At 46.8% G+C, this 18,897-nt stretch overlaps 2 protein-coding genes across 6 annotated transcripts in view; both read left to right on the top strand.

Annotated features, from left to right (window-relative positions):
* Nucleotides 1-10,265, top strand: part of ZKSCAN1 (zinc finger with KRAB and SCAN domains 1) — a 47,659-nt gene extending 37,394 nt beyond the window's left edge. For 4 of the 5 annotated variants that reach the window (XM_047713488.1, XM_047713489.1, XM_047713490.1 and 1 more), the window contains one exon: nucleotides 931-7,878. In XM_047713488.1, coding sequence (XP_047569444.1) covers nucleotides 931-1,823 — 893 coding nt within the window. In that variant the 3' untranslated portion in view covers nucleotides 1,824-7,878. Of the gene's footprint in view, nucleotides 1-930; nucleotides 7,879-9,772 lie in introns of those variants that run through there. The other variant, XM_047713491.1, reaches the window with a different exon arrangement.
* A 6,368-nt stretch (nucleotides 10,266-16,633) lies between these two features.
* Nucleotides 16,634-18,897, top strand: part of LOC125090453 (uncharacterized) — a 28,846-nt gene continuing 26,582 nt past the window's right edge. The window contains exon 1 of the mRNA XM_047713125.1: nucleotides 16,634-17,383. The gene's annotated coding sequence lies outside the window, so the exon portion shown is untranslated. The remainder of the gene's footprint in view (nucleotides 17,384-18,897) is intronic.

Genomic DNA, 18,897 nt, shown 5'->3' with positions numbered 1-18,897 from the left:
ACTGAATCTAATAGACTGCAATAAAGCTGTATTTCAGTGTTTTAATGTGCTGGTTTAATGACAGGATCAGCTTTGCATTTGTAAAATTTGGGTTTTTTACATCATCTCCTCATGGGCCATACCCAGAATTGTTTTCAGTTTCTTTTCTGTTCTCGGGTGTTCTCCCTGGTCTGTCAGTGAAGGTGTTAGTTACGTTTACTAATGCCCCAATCAGCTGCTTCCTCACCCTCATCTCTGACAATGGAACGCTGGCAGCTCTGTGCTACTCTCGCTGGAGGAGAGAAACTCCTGTGTCTGAAGACTACTTACTGTAACTTGCCAAGGCCAGAGCTCCTGTGCTGTCCACTCACTGTGGACTTGTTAAAAATCTCACAGAACCAGAGTATTCACTTTTCCTTTATTAACTATGTATATATCTTCCTTTGTGGGCTAGTACCACTTACTGTTTCTACAAGGGACCTCTCTATTCCCTTTGTTCAAACTCATACTTAATGTTAGAAACAGAACATGATTTTTTTTTTTTTTTAATGTCTATTCCTTCATATTAATTACTGGATGATCAAATCCTACAACTGTGAATTGTGACCTCTTATGTTACTTTTTTCCTCTCCCTTCCTTCCCTAACTTGTTCTGCTTCCTCTGGTCTTCCCCCCCCCCCCCCCCCCCCCCCCCCCCGCTCCCCTCCCATGTGTGCATTCCCACCCTCTCCCCGAGCTCCCTCTGCTGTCCTCCCATTCGGTCCGCCCTCTCCTTCCCTAGCTCTGCTCCCTGTTGTCCTGATTCATTCCCCTGTTTTTCTCTGATTTCATCTCCGACTAATACTGCAAGGTTATTTTGCAGGCAAGTAGAAGCTTCCGGGAAAACAGTGTCGGTTGATTAACCCACATATTCAAAAGAAAATGGTGCCATTTGTATTTTCTATTGTGTCAGGTTGTGAAAACAGGAGTGAGAATGAGGAGTCAACCTCAAAAGCTGAAATCGCAGAAGACTCAGCGCCACGTGGGGAGACAACAGGAAGATTCCAGAAAGATTTTGGAGAAAAACGTGAACAGCAGGGCAGAATAGTAGAAAGGCAGCAGAGAAACCCTGAGGAAAAAACTGGAAGAGAAAAAAAAGATTCGGGGCCAGCTACGGTCAAGGAAAAAAAACCCACCACGGGCGAGAGAGGTCCAAGGGAGAAGGGTAAAGGTTTGGGAAGAAGTTTCAGCCTGAGTTCAAACTTTAACACCCCTGAAGAAGCTCCAACAGGAGCAAAGTCCCACAGATGTGATGAATGTGGTAAATGCTTCACAAGGAGTTCAAGCCTTATTCGCCATAAAATAATCCATACTGGAGAAAAGCCCTATGAATGTAGTGAGTGTGGGAAAGCCTTCAGCCTCAACTCAAACCTGGTCCTGCATCAGAGAATCCACACAGGAGAGAAACCTCATGAATGTAACGAGTGTGGCAAAGCCTTCAGTCACAGTTCAAATCTCATTCTCCATCAGCGGATCCACTCTGGAGAGAAACCCTATGAATGTAACGAATGTGGGAAGGCCTTCAGCCAGAGCTCAGACCTGACTAAACATCAGAGGATCCACACGGGGGAGAAACCCTATGAATGTAGTGAATGTGGGAAAGCTTTCAACCGAAACTCATACCTTATTTTGCATCGGAGAATTCACACCCGAGAAAAGCCCTATAAGTGCACTAAGTGCGGCAAGGCCTTCACGCGGAGCTCGACCCTCACTCTGCATCACAGGATCCACACCAGAGAGCGGGCCTCCGAGTACAGCCCCGCCTCCCTCGATGCGTTTGGCGCCTTCCTGAAAAGCTGTGTGTAGAGCGAGAGTTCCAGAATTCGTCAACAAGCCATTTCCCCCTTTTGTTTCCAAAACTGCTTCAGAGACGTGTGCCCACGGAGGGGAAAAAAAAGAGGGCCTCAACAGATTAAAAGGAAAAAAACTCACACTTCAGGATCCTTGTAGTTCCATCAGCAGTGTTCCGCCTTTGCATCGTCTGGTGGGTGTGTAATCCTCCCACACAATCCCTGCAGGGAAAAGCTAGTCTTTTGGAGAATCCACACACTCTTTCCACACAAGATAAAAGCACACATACAGTCAAACGTCCAGCTTTTCAGTAATGAGGATACCTTTAAGGCGCTCTCGGACTCAGCAACCACAACATAGAATCGAAAGATTAAGATTGGCTCCAGGAAAGCCATACTGGGGTTTTTAAAGCTGCTTTCTGCAAACAAGCCCTACTTGGCCAACATCTTGGTGTACCTTATTTCTCAAAAAAAAAAAAAAAAAAAAAAATGAGGAATCGCTAAAATAAACTGCATTGGGACATGCTGCTCAACCTAGTTATATATATAAGTTATATATATGGTCACTGGTAGCCTGCCAAAGCTATAGAAATCTAGGACTGTGCTGATCGGTGTCAAACCAAAGATTTCTAGCTCTTCCTGAAAGAGGGTATGTGCACCAGTCTACAGTTCCAAAGGATCGCAACAAATGTAGATGGTTCTATCCTCATCGCTGAGATAAATCCTCCTGAAACGGCAACAACGAACCCTTCTCTCCCTTCTCGAAATCCCAAAAGCACTGTCGTACTCCGAAATGCATTTCTCCACAAGTTAGTGCTTGATAGATCATAGACTGTCTTTTAATTCTCCGTTGTCTCGTGTATGCGAGTTTTCATCACGCCCCCTCCCCAGAGAGATGCTTCGATCGTCAGGGGATTGCTCTGTATCCCGACAGCACTGGACACGTGCTGAACAGGGAAGAGGCACTTCAGAAGTTCCAGCAGGACTTCTACACTTCCAGTGAAGTCCTGTGTCAATCGTGAGTACCTGAAGTAGGGTAGCCTGGCCCAACTTGTGAAGCCGACCTTCGGAGTGCAAGCATGCCACAGCTCCAAGGTCTGACGCTCTTTTTGTCCTGACTATAAAAGAAAGCCACTGGCTAGCTGCCTGCATAGACTCTTCTGCACAGAGATCTGTGAGTAAATACCACGGAATGTCAGAAACGACTCTCTCGTCATCTTCAGAAAAATAGCAACTCTTCCTAAGGCCATGTCCTGACACCTTTCTGGGGCAAAAATATCTTAGCCAGAATTCTCTTCAGTCAGCTGATGGACAACGTGATCATCTAGGCACTTTCTGAATCCTTTGTAACTCAATAATACAGTACAAAAGATGTGATTTTTTTTTTTTTATTGCTTTTCAGAACAAGGAAAGGTGTGGAGTGCGTTTTTCCACCCCCATACTTTCCAGAAGCTTTGCAAAGGTATTTGATGCCGTTAGCTGGCAATTACTGTGTTCATTGCTCTGAGTTCACTGACAAGCGACAAGCTGAGATGTGGTTGGTCGTCTCACACTTGGACTGCACAGGGTTTTTTTCTCTGTTTCTAATCCCTGAAGACAGAGAATAGGGGGAGGGGCTGTGAAAGCAGGAAGAAGCCACCCGCCGCCTAGAAGCTAATGACAGACGGTTTTCGGGTACACACCCGGGGGAGCCAGGAATCATGGGCGACGTAGGCAGCCCTCAGGGCCTTGGGTGGAGAGGTCTCTGCTCTCGAGAGCGTGTAGATGATGGTGGACAGCCCCGCGGGAACTTAGAAGCAGACCAAGAGCAGACCCGAAGACTCTGCCCCTAACTGGAGAGCCCCACGTAGAGTTTGAGTTTATCCCTCACGAAACAAGGAAAACTGTCGCCCTCCACCAGCTGTTCACTGACCGACCACTCGAGCCCAGTGGCCAGCCGGGCTTTATGGGGAGCCAGCGAGTGGGGGCAGCTGGGGCCTCAGCTCCAGACCAAACTAACATTCTGCGCAGCAGCGAGTCTCTGGCCTCTCTCTCTGACTGGGACCAACCACGACCTGCCTGGAGCTCCGGAACCGGTCCTCCAGCGTTGCCTGCGGAAGCGTCAAGGAAGTCCGGCGGCGGAGGAAGAGCTCTGAAGGTGTGCTGCGGCCAGTGAGCCGCCGCGGAGGGTTCGCTCGCCCCCGCCGCCTCTGCAGCCGAGACTCGCCCCCCGGGAAGCCCTGAGAGCTCTGAGGCCCCTCGGCTCTGGGGACCGCGCGCAGCGCCGACTGTTCTGGAGAGGCGGGGAGCCCCGGCTGCTTCCACGTGGGCTTCTCTCGAGCCACAGCCGCGCGCTGGCCTCACGCAGCCTTCGGCTGTGTTTTAGAAAGTTCAGCGCAGCCTGCGCCTCGCGTTTGTCCCGCGCCAGCCACGGGGTGGTCCCCATGGTTGCCCCAGGTCTGTGGCAGGTGCACTCCCTTCAAGCAGCCCCCCGAAAACGCGCTCTTTGAAGAAGCCAGGCTCCGGCTGTTCATGAAAACCATTCACGTCGTGTCCATTCCTCCGCTGCCCAGTGCGAAGCGTAACTGGGTCCTGGTCAGACCGACTCGCCTCGGCTCCTCAGCGCCGGGACGTTCAGAAGCGCGTGACCGGCTGCAGTGTGTTCACAGCTGAAGAACTCCGTAGTTAACCATTAGCATGCTCGTTGACCTAATGGAAGTTTTTGAAGGTTCTTCAGAATATACCTTATGAAAGAAGCCTTGCCAGGACGAGAGATGCAGTTCTTCAGATTGCAGGGAATTTGTTTCTGCTCCGGCCTGGCAGGCAAAGCGACAGCCTGAGACTATAGACCTCTGAGGCATCCTGATTAGTAAGACCCTTAGTATTCGATTAAAGGCATAAAAGTGAGACTGTGCAAAATTTGTACAGAGAGTTCGCCGTGTTTGACGTGTGTGACAGTTGACATCTCACATACATCAGAGAATTCATTCCAGAAAGGAACCTCATGAATGCGATTCGTGTGGCAAAGCCTTCCATGCCATCTCAGCCCTTAGCATCAGAAAGCTTACGCTGTAAATAAACTTTATTAATATTGTATGTGAGGGAAACTTTCACGTATACCACTCATTGCTTCGGACAGAAAATGAATTCCGTCAGTCTGTTCCAATCATGTGATGACTTTCAGAAACACTGCAGAGGAAGCTCGATCTTAACCCCAGAGGATCCACAGAAGAAGAAAAAAAAAGTGGGGAAACGCTAAAAAGAAGGCAAAAATTGTTCATGCTGAGTACTTCTGTATATTTTGTACGACCACAATGTCCGTATCCGTGTTTTGTACCTCTGGCCCTAGTTGTTATTCTGTATATTCCCTGTAGACGGATAATGTATTTTATTTTAATCTATTTGACAGAACACATCACTCCAAAAGAGTAGAGTTTGGGAGTGAGTAGTGAAGGGGGTGATGGTGGGTGTAGACAGAAAGTCCGTTTACAGACCTGAAGAGGGGGAATATGAGAGAAAACCTTCATAGTTTGGTGCTTACCAAATCTGGATAGGAGATTAGGAAGTTTCCTTAGGAGAGACAGGTTAATAGGGCCCTAAAATGGAACGGTTCCTAGAAACATCTGCAGCTTCTTGGGTGTTTTCTCTTCAAAGCCAGAAAGCAGACCCCTTAGCTGCCAGCTCACCATTCCAGGCAAAGAAAATGGGTTCTCTGAGCTTCCGGGGGGGGGGGGGGGGGGCTTCTCCATGAATTGAGAGTGGGGAGTGCCCTGCGAAGGCCAGTGGGACCACTTAACCTGACCAGATTGTGGAAACCATAGTCCTACTTCCCCTACTAACTCATCTTCATGCTTAGGAAATTTGGGATAGCAAAGCAGCAAGATGGGCCCTTTCCTGGAAAATGGGCACCGATGCATCCACTTCCTGGCATGGCAGGAATTTCTTCTGACAAGGCTGGAGAAGCATTTTTTTATTCCCTTTGGCTGTGCTCCTGTGTACCTTCCCTGCCCCCCTACTCTCTTCCCCGGCTTGTTCCTTCCCCACGACTGTTGAAAGGCTTGTGAAGATTTGTAACTGTGAAGGAATTTTTTCCTCCTTTTTATCCTAGAGTTGATCGCCTTTTCTTCCAGGGTCCGGTCACCCTGAAGTCCTCATCAAAAGCTAGCTAACCAGGTTCATCCTACCATCCTCATGGAAGATTGGTTATGCGAATTGGAGTAACAGTATTAAAACGTAGTCAGACAGTGACAGCAATACTTACCAGAGGGGCCATGGTTTTGTGTGTCCCACTCTGAGCAACTTCTCAGAAATATTTATGAGGGGGCTGGGTTCCCCATCTGGGAAACCAAATGAAGGTCTGCGGATTGCAAAGTGAAATGTAGAATCAGAAGAGGAAATTAAGTGGTATAAATAGATCTTTTTATAGAAGTTAGAGTAGATTTTTATTTCAACTACTACTGGAGAATTCAATAAAAAGCATTATTTGAAAAGCTTTCCTAACATAGGTTTAGGTTTTGTTTTTAGAATGGACACACTACTGTACATTTAAAAGCAGTTACTTATTTTGCTACTCAAATTAATTTTTTATTCTATCTGAAGATGAAATTATCTGTTTTACTTTTCAAAGCTTTGTAAAACAAACTTGAAGTTCTAGGGAGGCTAAGCCATCTCCAATTCTGCAGGTCACACAAAAGTTGGAGAAACACTTCGAACGTCTCATCCGACAGAATGTCTTAACGTGAGAACATAGTTTTCATATTGTCTGGTCCTGTTTTCACAGCGGATACCACAAACCTCATGTTTTTCTCTTTATCCTGAAACAGTGGAAGGTAAGGAGAGTCATTAGGTTGACTTCTAAGCAATGTTTTTTCAACAGCTTTAAAAGAAATGTCTTTAAGATTTCTCCCCTCCATTTACTTAAAGAATCATGGCTCATCTAAGAGTTACACAGTGGTCAGCAGAGCTAATTGGTCCTAAAGTTAAACTTTCTCCCTTCCACAAGCACTCATTAAGCAGTGAGGCTGAGTGTTTTAAGGTATTGGGAAAAAAAAAAAAATGAGACCTGTGAGTGAAAGGTGGCATTAAAACTCGGATTTCATTCCGGTTTCAGATTTGGGTTTTAAGTTCCTTGGGTCCAGGGAAGGGACTAGGCAGCTACAGGTGCCCCGACTCAGGTGTGTGGGTCTGTGCTCGCTTGCCTTCCCCCTCACCTCAACCTCTGAACAGTTTAGGTAAGGTTTCTTTCTGCCCTAGCAAGGACAAAGCATGTTAGGCTTAGAGCTGCTTCTGCTAGTAGCCGGGGTTCTTCCGTGAGATCAAATAGATGGGGGGAGGGGGGGACAGTGGACGGTGATTGTGCAGGAAAATCTTGGTCTAAAAATAATATGAGTTTAAGGGGGGGGGTCCGTTGCAAGGAAAATCAGCGATTATTTTAAAATGAACATATGTATTTTTATTAACTTGTAGTTAAATATAGATTATTACAACCAGGTCGACATGATAAGCCTAAATCTATCTAGAGAGCTAACTCAGGCATTGTCTTGTTTATCTGTAGACTGGGTAAGACAAACCTTTCCTGTGTTGTCAGTCCCTAGTTTCTTAGTTTAGAATAAATTAGACCAAAAGAAGAAACTCGTCTTTGTATACCTGCGAATTAAGTTATTACTGTTGAAACCTGGCCTTTCATTTTCACTAGTCATAGAAGAGTCCAGATGCTTGGTAGATGTTCAGTAGGTGATTTTTAAATTGAATCTGTTCATTTAAAATCCTCATTAACCTTTCTAGGAAGGCTGCTTTGAGTAAGTAATGGAATCTTAGAGGAAAAGTGGTTTGTTTTTTAAAAAGCTAGGGGACTCCTCTATTGGAAATAATTTGAAAACTTGATGGAGGACTAAAGTTTCCATCACGAGAAATGGCAGCAAATTACCATTTACATGCATTTATAGTCAGTGGTCCATTTTAGGAGGCCGGTGGTGTCTGACAAATGTTAGAGCAGATGGGGAAGGAAATTGTGGGGAATTGTAATAAATATCTCTATGTCGTTTCTCTTCTGGGTCATGGTAAAACAATAAATTATCACCTCTAGGTGGCAATGTTGGTGGCGTTTGTTTTTTCTCACTCTTGGTTGCATAAATGCACACATTTTGGATGAGGCAAAAAACCCACATAATTTCAAAGGTAAAAACTGGAACTGTGACCCGCAGGCCCTCCTTGCACAGATGAACATATTCTCCTTCACGCAAGCTTCCAAGTTCTAGGTAACTTCTCGGAAGGGGGCAGCCAGATCAAAAACCCTGGAGTAAATAGCTTTCAGTGATTCCCCACCCACATACAATCTTCTCAGAAGATGGAACCGTTAAAGTAAAACCTTTGACCACTTTATGAAACTCAGAAAAAAACAGAACACCCTAATGGTCAGCCTGTGATCTGATAGTTCAAACTTGGACACTGACCTCTCACCCAATAACCTGGTTTTGTTATTGCATAATATGGTGAGACAAACTCCCCCGATTGTTTTTGTTACTTTGTCTCATTTAAATAAATGATTTATTCGCCCTATTTAGAGACCAGAATCAAGGCACAAAGTGTTCTATCTGCTTTGGTTTCAGGGTCCTGAAGGAATACTAACTTCCCTGCTTGCTTTCTAGGGCATTAGTGGAATAACCATTTTTTTTTTTTTTTAAACTTAAGTAAAAGGTGTCACGTGGGGGAAAAAAAAGTATTTTTCTGCGTTGATCTTCACAGTTCAAGGGAAGTTCACCTTTTCCTGGGACACTGTCCTGGCCTGGGCCTCCCCAGAGAGCAGAACCTAAAGTGAGGGCTTGTGTGCATTAGGAATTGATTCCAGAGAACCAAAGTGAGGGACAGGGCGGGCAGAAATGGGGAGAAATCCAATATGTTCTTGAACTTGGTCACGGCTGTGGAGGATGGGGCCCGTGGCAGATTCCGGCCCTGAGCTGATAAAATCAGCCTTGGGGTCCCGGCTTCCCCCGCATGCCGGGGCAGGGCAGAGCGGCTGGACTCCTCCAGGAACCGGTTTAAAAAAAAAAATCAGCCTTGGGCACGGAGAGGATAGTGCCTTTACTGCAGCCCTCAGGACACACAAAAGTCAAGGACTAGGGTTCCTTCCAGGAGCTTCCCTCCTCAACTTTCCACTCTGTGCAGACCCACAGTCTCTGTGCAAGCCAAACCTGGTGGCTGCCACCCCTGCCTCTATGCCTGGACCTTTGTCACAGCTGCCCGAGGGAAACGTGCAGACGCGGGTTCCCAGTGCAGATGTCTCCCGCTCACCAAAGCCCCATGTTGATCATGGCTTCACGTGACTCTCCGCAGATGACCCTCTATGTTCCTCCCCGAGGGCCCGAAGCCCCTGGGACAAGCTTCACTGGCTGGTCCTTCCTGCTCCCTGGAGCCCCTGGCCCTGCTCTCTGGTGCCTCCATGCCCCTCCTCACCCTGAGACACCTGTAGCCTTAAGGACCAAGACAATCTTTTTGTCTGACTGTCCTTTCCTCTTGACGACCAAATTCCTCTCCCAAATGGACCATGACCACTTCTCTCCACTGCCTATCTCCCTTTTTTTTTTTTAAGACTTTATTTATTTGACCCAGATCACAAGTAGGCTGAGAGGCAGGCAGAGAGAGGGGGAAGCAGGCTCCCTGCTGAGCAGAGAGCCTGACTCGGGACTCAATCCCAGATTCCTGAGATCATGACCTGAGCTGAAGGCAGAGGCTTAACCTACTGAGCCACCCAGGCACCCATACCTAGCTCCCTCTTAAAGCTCTGAGAATTCAGCTCTTCCCCAACCATTTAAACCACATCACAATAGATCACGGGTGTTCTTGACAGCATTTTCTCTCCTCTCCATTCTCCCTTTTTCTAGAACGTTTGGCCATTTCCTTGAAACTCTTGTCAGTGGCTTTGTCCTTCAGCCCCTCTCTCTCCTTCACTCACAAATGATAACCATGAATTTTCTCTAACCCACACAGTTTTGCAAAGATGGTTGCTTCGTTTTACAAGTGCAGAAATGAGCCCAGGATGTGAAGCAGCTTGCCAGATAAATGGCAGAGCTGGATTTTATTGTATTTTCTGTAAGTTTACTTATTTATTTTTAAGTAATCTCTACACCCAACGCGGGGCTTGAATTCACAAACTGAGATCAAGAGTCGCAGGCTCCATGGAGGCAGGCGGGTGCTCCCAGAGCCGGATCTTCGAGCGTGTGACTCTGGCAACAATTGGATTCTTTCCACTGCTTCAGTGTCCCTTGTTCTCCTTTATGAGCTCAATTCTCCCTCCTTCATAAGTCACTTGCGTGATCCCACAGCTACGTTTATGGAGCCCCCTAGCACAGTGGTTAACTGTCCACAGGCATCAAGTGGACGATCGAATCCTTTACCCACCACGTACTCACTGTGTCTTAGTTACCTCATCTGCAAAATGGGCGTAGAGTTACTATAAGCATTAAATGAGCCGTTATGTAAAGCATGGACAACCGTGCCTGACATTAGTGTGCCAAAAATATTACCTGTCCGTACTTCCTCCAGCGGCCTCTCAAGCTTCTCGATGTTTATTTACCCCTCACTAAAGTCTCATTTTTTAAAAATGAAACATGCTGGCATGTCCTCCATCCCACGAGTCCCTGAAACACATGTAACCTTGAAATCAGGTCTTTGTGAAGTTGGGGACACTGGCTCTGTGCCCATTTCAGTCCCAAATGTTAGGTACAAAATTTCACACGGCCTCTGGGCTTCTCTCCAGTTCCCCCCACCCCTCAGCTGATGTGTGTCCCTTTGCAATCCCAGATCCTCCAAGGAGCCGGATTACCCCCAGAATAATGGATATTGTTGCCCAGGCTTAAGCGGCCTTACTTGTCCCAAGTCCCCCGAGTCCCTCTGCCAGTAGTCACCGCTGCCCCCAAGTCTGAAGTATGGCCTCCACTCCAGATTCTTGAGTCTCCCCTACCTGCATTATCTTTATTGTGTGCCCGAAACTTGCTTCTGGATTCCACATTTTAAAAAGAGAAATGGTCCAAGTGCAGGATAAGGAAAGCAAACCACCTCGTATGTCCAACAAAGGATTTCCCTGGTGAGGAGAAAACTCACTGGGAACTTGGTCTCTGCCCTCAAATATCTGAAGAGGGATGCAAGAGGGACTCGGTTTGCTCTGCATGAGTCCAAGACATAGGAACAAAAGTCCTTTTCAACAAAAAATATTGTCAGGCCATGCACGAGGAATAAGAAAAGGAAAGCCGTACGGCAGCAAGTAGGGCAGATAATTGAGGCAGCTCTCGTGGCTCCCAGGACTTGGACAAATGAGAAAAAGGCACCCCTTGCCCAGGACACTTACTTGACTGCCTTCTGTTGGCAAGTTGTGATAACCGTACGGTTCACTGATCACTCCCTGGTAAGGTGAATGGTGGCCCCTGGGATGGTGCAGGGAGTTGCACAAGCTGGAGCAGCCTTTGTGGAAGCCACAGGCAGAAGAAAGAACCTGCTGCAGAACCAGCCAGAGCTGCATCAATTCAGGCTTTGGGCTGGGGGACGTCAGGGGGCCGCACAGGAAGGGATTTTGCATGAAGGAGGGCTGGGCCAGATGTCCTTTGTGATCTCCTTGTATTCTAAGAGAATGCAAATTTTTCTGGGTTCTTCCAGAAACTAGGGGAACAGCTTGCAACTTGCTCTTGTAAAAGTCTTGGCAGGAAACTTTACCCTCTCTTATCTTTTTTTATCTTTTAATTTTTAAGATTTATTTTTTTGGAGAGAGCTAGCACAGGTACACGTGGAGAGAGGGGCAGAGGGAATGGGAGAGAGAATGTCAAGCAGACTCCCCTCTGAGCACGACCAGCTCTAGGGGCTCAGAGGTGGGACTCCATCTCATGACCCTGAGATCAGGATGTGAGTGGAAGTCAAGAGTTAGAGAGGCTTGGGGCACCTGGGTGGCTCAGTTGTTGAGGGTCTGCTTTCAGATCGGGTCCTGATCCCAGGGTCCTGGGATTGAACCCCGCATTTGGGCTCCCTGCTCAGCAGAAGCCTGCTTCTCCCTCTCCCACTCCCCCTGCTTGTGTTCCCTCTTTCGCTCTTTCTGTCAAATAAATAAATAAAATCTTTAAAAAGAGAGAGAGAGAGAGGCTTAACCAACCAAGCCACCCAGGCGTCCCTAACCTCTCTTAATAAGGAAAAGGCATGGGGCTCTCACCAGAGAGGGCAGAACTAAAAACAAGGATCTGCGACAGATGGAGCCACATCTCTATCCCTGGGGAAGAGGGGGAGGGGGGAAGGGGGTAACATTAAACTAGAGATCAGAAACAATATAAGAATGTTGAAGATTACAAATCTCTTACTGTCGGGGTAGTCACTTACACAGCTGGTTCACTTTCCTGTGATCCAAATGCTTTAAAGTTGTCAAAGAAGGTGCAGTACCTGGCTGGCGCAGTTGGTAGAGCATGCAACTCTTGACCTCGGGTTGTGAGTTTGAGCCCCACACTGGGTGTAGGGATTTCTTAAAGTGGTCAGAGGAGGTAGTGTTTTGCTCGTCTTACAGGTAATCAAGTTGCAGATCTAAATTTCCCAAGGCTCACTAACCACAGGGCTCTAACTATGAGCTACGGGTTGTCTAATTACATCACTCTGCTTATATTCTCTTTTCCTTTAATTTTCTCTTCTTTTTTTTCTTTCTTAATACTTAACTTTTTTTAAGTACTCTCTGCACCCAACATGGAGCTTGAACTCGCAACCCCGAGATCAAGCATTGCATGCTCTTCCAACCGAGACAGCCAGACAGGCATCCCTCCTTTCATTTTCTTTAGCTGAATGAATGTCTTTGCAGCTCCCCAACATGCGGTACATGCGGACTCCTTCTGGGAAATAAAAAAGCAAGTTTTCACAGCTGTCCTGGGTGAGAAGTTTGCCCGGCCCTGTTCTAGGAGAGGTCAAGGTATGATTACCCTCTACTGACCAAGCATAGTGACAGCAGCAAAATAAGCAAGGCCAGAATGCGCAAGCAAGATCTAGAAAGCCCCATACGAGGGAGAAACATGACCACCACACTGCTGGAAGGGGAAGGAGGAAGCTAGAGCCTACAGTAACCACTGGTAGATTTTTCCCTTCCAGACTTCAGCCACAAAGGAGAGGGGAATGCTTTCCTCTTTCTTTTTTCTTTTTCTTTTTTTTTTTTTTAAGATTTTATTTATTTGTTTGACAGAGAGAGAGTAGGCAGAGAGAGAAGGGGAAGCAGGCTCCCCACTGAGCAGAGAGGCCGATGCGGGGCTCGATCCCAGGACCCTGAGACCATGACCTGAGCCAAAGGCAGAGGCTTAACCCACTGAGCCATCCAGGTGACCCTCTTTTTCTCTTTCAAGACAAAAGACAATTTGGTAGCGTCTAGAGAAAGATGGGAGTGTGGAGGTCATTTAGAAACTGTGGACCCTCCAAGGGCCTTAGGTCAGTTCGAACATTTTACAGTCCAAGATGAGTGTATGTGCCACCAAAGCAAGCGTGTATGGTCCAAGATTCAGAAGCAACCTTCAGGTAAGATCATGGAACCGTGTAGGAGATCGCTGGGACATCATAGCGTTCAAATATTTTGAAGGACTGACTAGAAGAACGACTGCATTTTGTGAGATAACAGGGCCGATCAAGACCAGGTTCAAAACTGCTCTAAAGAGGAAATGCAGTTAACACACCACAGTGAGCCACTAGGTGAGGTAGCTAACTTTTCATTTGCTTTCTTATGGTTGTACCATATGGTCATTGTTATATTAATGGAAGAAAAGAATAATGCATCCTGAGTTAACTTGCTATAATATAGGATGATTTGGATAGCATATTGATCTTCCTGATGCTATTTTAAAAAATCTATTGAGATACAGGATTGAATTAGAGAATCTTTACCTACTCTTAGGTCCACTACTAATTAGCTCACTCGTGTGCCTTGGATCTGACTTGCCCAGGCATTGGTTTCTTCACCTGAAAACAAGAGCTTAACCAGATCATCCTTAAGGTCTATTTTGGCATTAATATTTTCCAACTCTGGGCCTCTTTTCTTTTCTTTTTTTTTTTTTTTTTGAAGATTTTCTAAAATTAACTTTTTTATATGAGAGAGAGAGAGTGTGAGCAAGCGCACAAGCAGGGGGAGGGGCAGAGGGAAAAGGAGAGAATCTCAAGCCGACTCCCAGCAGAATGCAGAGCCCAATGCAGGGCTCGATCTCATGACCCTGAGATCATGACCTGGGCCAAAATCAAGAGTCGGACACTCAACAGTCTGAGCCACCCAGGCGCCCCTCCTTTGCTTTAGAAAGAGCAACAAGGCTGGAAATGGAAAGATTTCTTTCAAGCCTCAACATCACAGTTCACTGGTTTCATGGCTAGGCAAAGATCATTTTGACTAAGAGGCTGGATAGAGCACTATCAAGGCATCAGCACACATGCAACTCACTCAAGTGATTCTGTTCCCTTCAACCATCTCTCCCTCCAGTCTAATTCAGAGTGCCTAAAAGCATAGGCTTTGGAGAAAGAGCCAGGTTTGAATCTTGTTTTTCCCACAGATCACTTTGTATGACCCTGGTCAAGGTACTTACTTTTCTGTGCTGGTGCTTACAGTTTCCTGGCATGTAAAACAGATTTTAATATTTTACAGGGGAAGTATTCTCGGGACTGTAATATTTCATAGGATTGATATTGTGAGGATACATGTGTGTAGATTGTTTCCAAAGATGGTCACTACATTATCTCCCATCCCCCATAGCCTTTCGCAATGTGACCAAGAAATAGAGTCTTTTTCTTCCCCTTGAATCTGGCCCAGTGGCCTAACAATCTAATATGGTGGAAATGATGTTGTGTGATTTCCAAGGCTGAGCCCTAACCATCGGCAAGTTCTACCTTGACCTCCTCAGGACACCAGTCACATCATGAGGAAGCCCAGGGAGCCATGGGGAGACACTCACACAGGAACGCTGAACTCCCAGGCCGACATCCCGGCTGAGCTTCCAATCTGTGGGCCAACATCAACTGCCAGCCATCCCAGCTGTTTAGTTGACACCACAGGAAGCAGGAGAACCCAGCCAATCCACAGATTTGTCAGCTTGTATGAGAAATGATGATTGCTGTGTTAAGTCACTAAGTTTTGAGTTTTTTAATGTAGCAATAAGGAAGTGAAACCAAGTCCTAGCAGTACCTTGCCCATAGTAAGTGCTCTAAGGACATATATGGAGGGAACACGACCAGTGAAGGAGTGCTGTGAAAGGACTGGAAGTCAAGGAGAAACCAATAGGAGTATGGGGCAAGCTGTATGAAGATGTTAAAGGTCATCTAGCACAAAAATGCCCTCTGCATTATTCCTGTCCTCCCATCCTCAGGGTTCTCCCACCACTCCAAGACAGCACCAGATGATACTGGAGGTGGCCACTTTGAGTAGCTCCATTAGGAACTTTTTCCTTATATTGAACTTTTCTAGCATTTCTATTCACTGGTCTTAGTTCTGAATTCCGGGGTCCTATAAAACACATTTCTTTTGGAAATGACAACTCTTTACATATTTGGAAACTATGACTACTTTGTTCCTCATTCTCCCCTCCTCTTCTCCTACCTAAAGAAAGGAAAAATTCTCCAGATTCTCTCCAGTGGAATGGTATGGTGTTCAGACCTCACACCCTCCAATTTGCCCATTTCTGGGCCACCATTAGTTTTTGGGTGCCTCTTCACAGGTGGCATCCAGAATCCACCCATCTTAGATATCTAACCATGCATGGAGGAATGAATGAAGGAAACAAGACTGACCATGAGATGACTGTTGAAACTGGCCAGTTGGTACATGGAGGCTCGCTGTCATCCTCTATACGTCTTTGAAAAAAAAGGGGGGGGGCACCGGGGTGGCTCAGTGGGTTAAAGCCTCTGCCTTTGGCTCAGATCATGATTTCAGGGTCCTGGGATCCAGCCCTGCATTGGGCTCTCTGCTCAGCAGAGAGCCTGCTTCCTCCTCTATCTCTGCCTGCCTCTCTGCCTACTTGTGATCTCTCTCTGTTAAATAAAATCTTAAAAAAAGAAAAAAAAAAAAGTAACGACCCCCCACCAACAAAAGAGGGAGAAATAATACCATGTTTCTATAAAGTTAGGGTGCATTTAGGCAGGGAATTTCACTTGTAGGCATGCTGCTGTCCTTCTGCATGTGCGCCTTTTGAGTGATCAGGCCAAAATCAAACTCCGGGGGGGCTGGAGGGAGTGGTGCAGAAATAAACAGGGAATCCAGTCTGGACCCTGCAACCGAGCAGAAGCAGCAGGAGAAAGCGGTAGGCAGAGACTTCTTTCACAAGCCCCCCAGCATCAGGAGCACCTTAGAAGGCAGCAGCTCTGAGATTTCTGCCCAGAATTCTGTTCCGATTGATGCCACCATGACTCAAGTCTGACAGTGATCACTCAGTCTCTGGCTTCGTGAGCCAAACGTGGGGCTCCGTGTCCATAAATGTGGGATCAAGTGACGGGCCCGGGTCACGGGTGAACGGGGCTCTTAAGTCCAGGAGGGAACACTCTCCCTGGACGGGGACGTCGGGGAGCCGGTGGGAGAACTGCCAAAGCCTTCACCTGGTTGGCACTTCCTTGGTTAAAAGGGGGTGGGTGGGTGGAACTAGGTCCTTGTTTCCGTAGTGGAGCGACACCTCCTGTCCCTAAACCGCCTCGACCCCCGACTAACCCGAGACACCGAGACGAAAAGACGACTTTCCCAGTTCCTAGAGGGACCGCTATGGCCCCGTTAGACTCCCGCGGGGGCGGGGCTCTGACGCACTTCCGGCTGCGCCGGCCGCGGGGTGCGTCGAGGTGTCCGAGCGCTTCGAGCGGTTTCAAATCCGGTGAGTCTGTCGGTTCCTGGTTCGCGTGGCGGGCGAGAGAGGGAGCCTTGGCCGGAAGGGTTCGGGGAGGGAGGAGTAGGTTGAGCAGCTGTGGCCTCTGGAGAACCCCCGCAGGCCGGTCCCGGGAGGTCTTCAGGGAGGAGCCCCGTGCTCCTGCCCAGCCCCAGGTAGTGGAGGCGCCAGCTCCTGGGAAAGCCTTTTTCTCCCCGCCCCGGGGGTTTCACAAAGAAACTGCCTCATTCTCGTTCCAGAGCTGTTTTTCTGTGCTCTGCCTGAGCCGAACCGTCTGTCCGTCGGACCCAAGTTGCCTTCTCTTTTTTCCCTGGCTCTCAATAGGAAATCCGAACTCAGGACTAATCGATGAGAACACGCCTGAGGGGCTTGGGGACCTGCTGTGGGAAACCGAGCCTCATTAGAAGTCCCGGGTCGTGACTCATCCAAGAGGGGGAATAGTACCGTTGGGCTTTGTTCAGATGAGAAAGCATACACACAACAGACATCTGCTCGAATTCGGAAACGCATTTTTACTTTATCGTTTATAAATAGTTGGGCGAAACCAAGGTGATCTGGTGGGTGAGGTTCTAGGAAACCTGTGTTATGTAAGGAACAGTTGAAAGAACTGTGAAGAAGGGAGTTGAGAGCCAAAAAGCAGTTATTTTCAGGGATTGGAAGGCTGTTCTGAAGGAAGTAGGTACCGCACAGTAGAATTCTGTGCCTCAGTTACCAAATTTGCCTGCCTACGAGTTTTCAGGTACACAAGGTATGTGTTAAAGGCGTTCTAGAATTAGTTGGTAAGTACCACTCAGTTGTTAGAACCTGTGATAATTTTTATTTATGCCTCATCTTGCTTCATAATGGATTTGGGACACTTTTATTAGAGTATACATTTTGGGAAATTGTCATAAAAGAAGGGAAGAAACCCACAAGACCGTGGGAACAGGAACGATTCTCTTCTGGGTATGGTAGACTGTGAACTGACGAGTTTCTTGTGCTAAACATTCTCGGTAGCCTAAAGAAAGTAGTTCACTGTGGGACACCTGGTTAAGCGTCTGCCTTCGGCTTGGGTCATGATCCTGAGGTCTTGGGATCCCTGCTCACTGGGAGCCTGCTTCTCCCTCTCCTACCCGCTTGTGCTCTCTCACAATTTCTATCCCTATCCATCTCTCTCTCTCTTAAATAAATGAATGAAATCTTAAAAATAATAGTTCACTGTGGTTGAAGACAATGTGATTTAGTAATGAAGCTTCTTGTTTTCTATCCACATGCTTTTGATTTTATAAACACTTTGTTAAGAAGACTTCAGAAGCCTGGGAGCCTGGCTGACTGTTGGTAGAACATGTGACTCTTGATCTCAAGGTCGTGAGTTCAAGCCCCACACTGGGCTTGGAGCTTACAGTCAATCAATCCATAAAGGAAAGAAAAAAAAGGAAAAATTCAGAAGCCAAGGCCTGGAGGGCATCCCTGAGTGAACCTTTAGGCACACTCAACATGACCAAATGTGAAATAACTGGCTTGCTGCGGGGCGGGGGGAGGGAATCGAGACTGAGCATTATTGCATTTTTTTAAAAAATCATTGCCAGTCTGATAGATGGAAGCATTTTGTTGAAGCTTTAATATTCATGTCTTTTATTATAACTAAGGTTAAATATCTTTTTGTGTATTTATTATTAAGCTGAGATTTGAAAGACAAATAGAAATCTGCCCTGAAAATTGAGCACTGATGAGATGGTGTGAGGAGGCAGAGGCCGGGCTGTGACTTTTGTGTGCCAAACAGAGAAATTAACAAAATGGTTGTAAACAGCTGGCTGTTATATGCAGATTTGTATGCTAAACCTCTGCTGGTATTAGACTTAACAGAGTGTGGAACTTCGATTTTTCAGAGGAGGGAACTTAGGAGCCAAGAGCAGGCGGCATGCCACAAGATGGGGCGCTTTAGCATGAATGGTATTTTGAGTTAAAAGCAGTTGAAACCCAGCAGATTCAGGAAAGGCTCTTCACCTTTCTCCTTAAGTGCCTGGCTATACCAGAAAGAGAGCTATTAAAAGAGATTCTTCTTTACCTAAAAAACCTGCATGATAGGGCACCCTTTGTTTTCCAAACACCTCTCACCTTCCTCCTAATGATTTTCCTCATCTTAGTATCCTCAGACCCCTCTCCTCAGCTCAGGTTGTTATTTAAGCCTCCATGTTGCCTGACTGCCTTCGGAATTTCATGTCTGTGTGGGTCCCTGTACATACAAAGCTGAATTTGATTTTCTCCTGTTGAATTTTTTTT

Source organism: Lutra lutra, chromosome 18, assembly GCF_902655055.1.
Source record: "Lutra lutra chromosome 18, mLutLut1.2, whole genome shotgun sequence".
Classification (NCBI taxonomy): Eukaryota; Metazoa; Chordata; class Mammalia; order Carnivora; family Mustelidae; genus Lutra; species Lutra lutra.
Note: the sequence above shows the minus strand (reverse complement) of the source record. Positions and strands in the feature narration are given on the sequence as shown.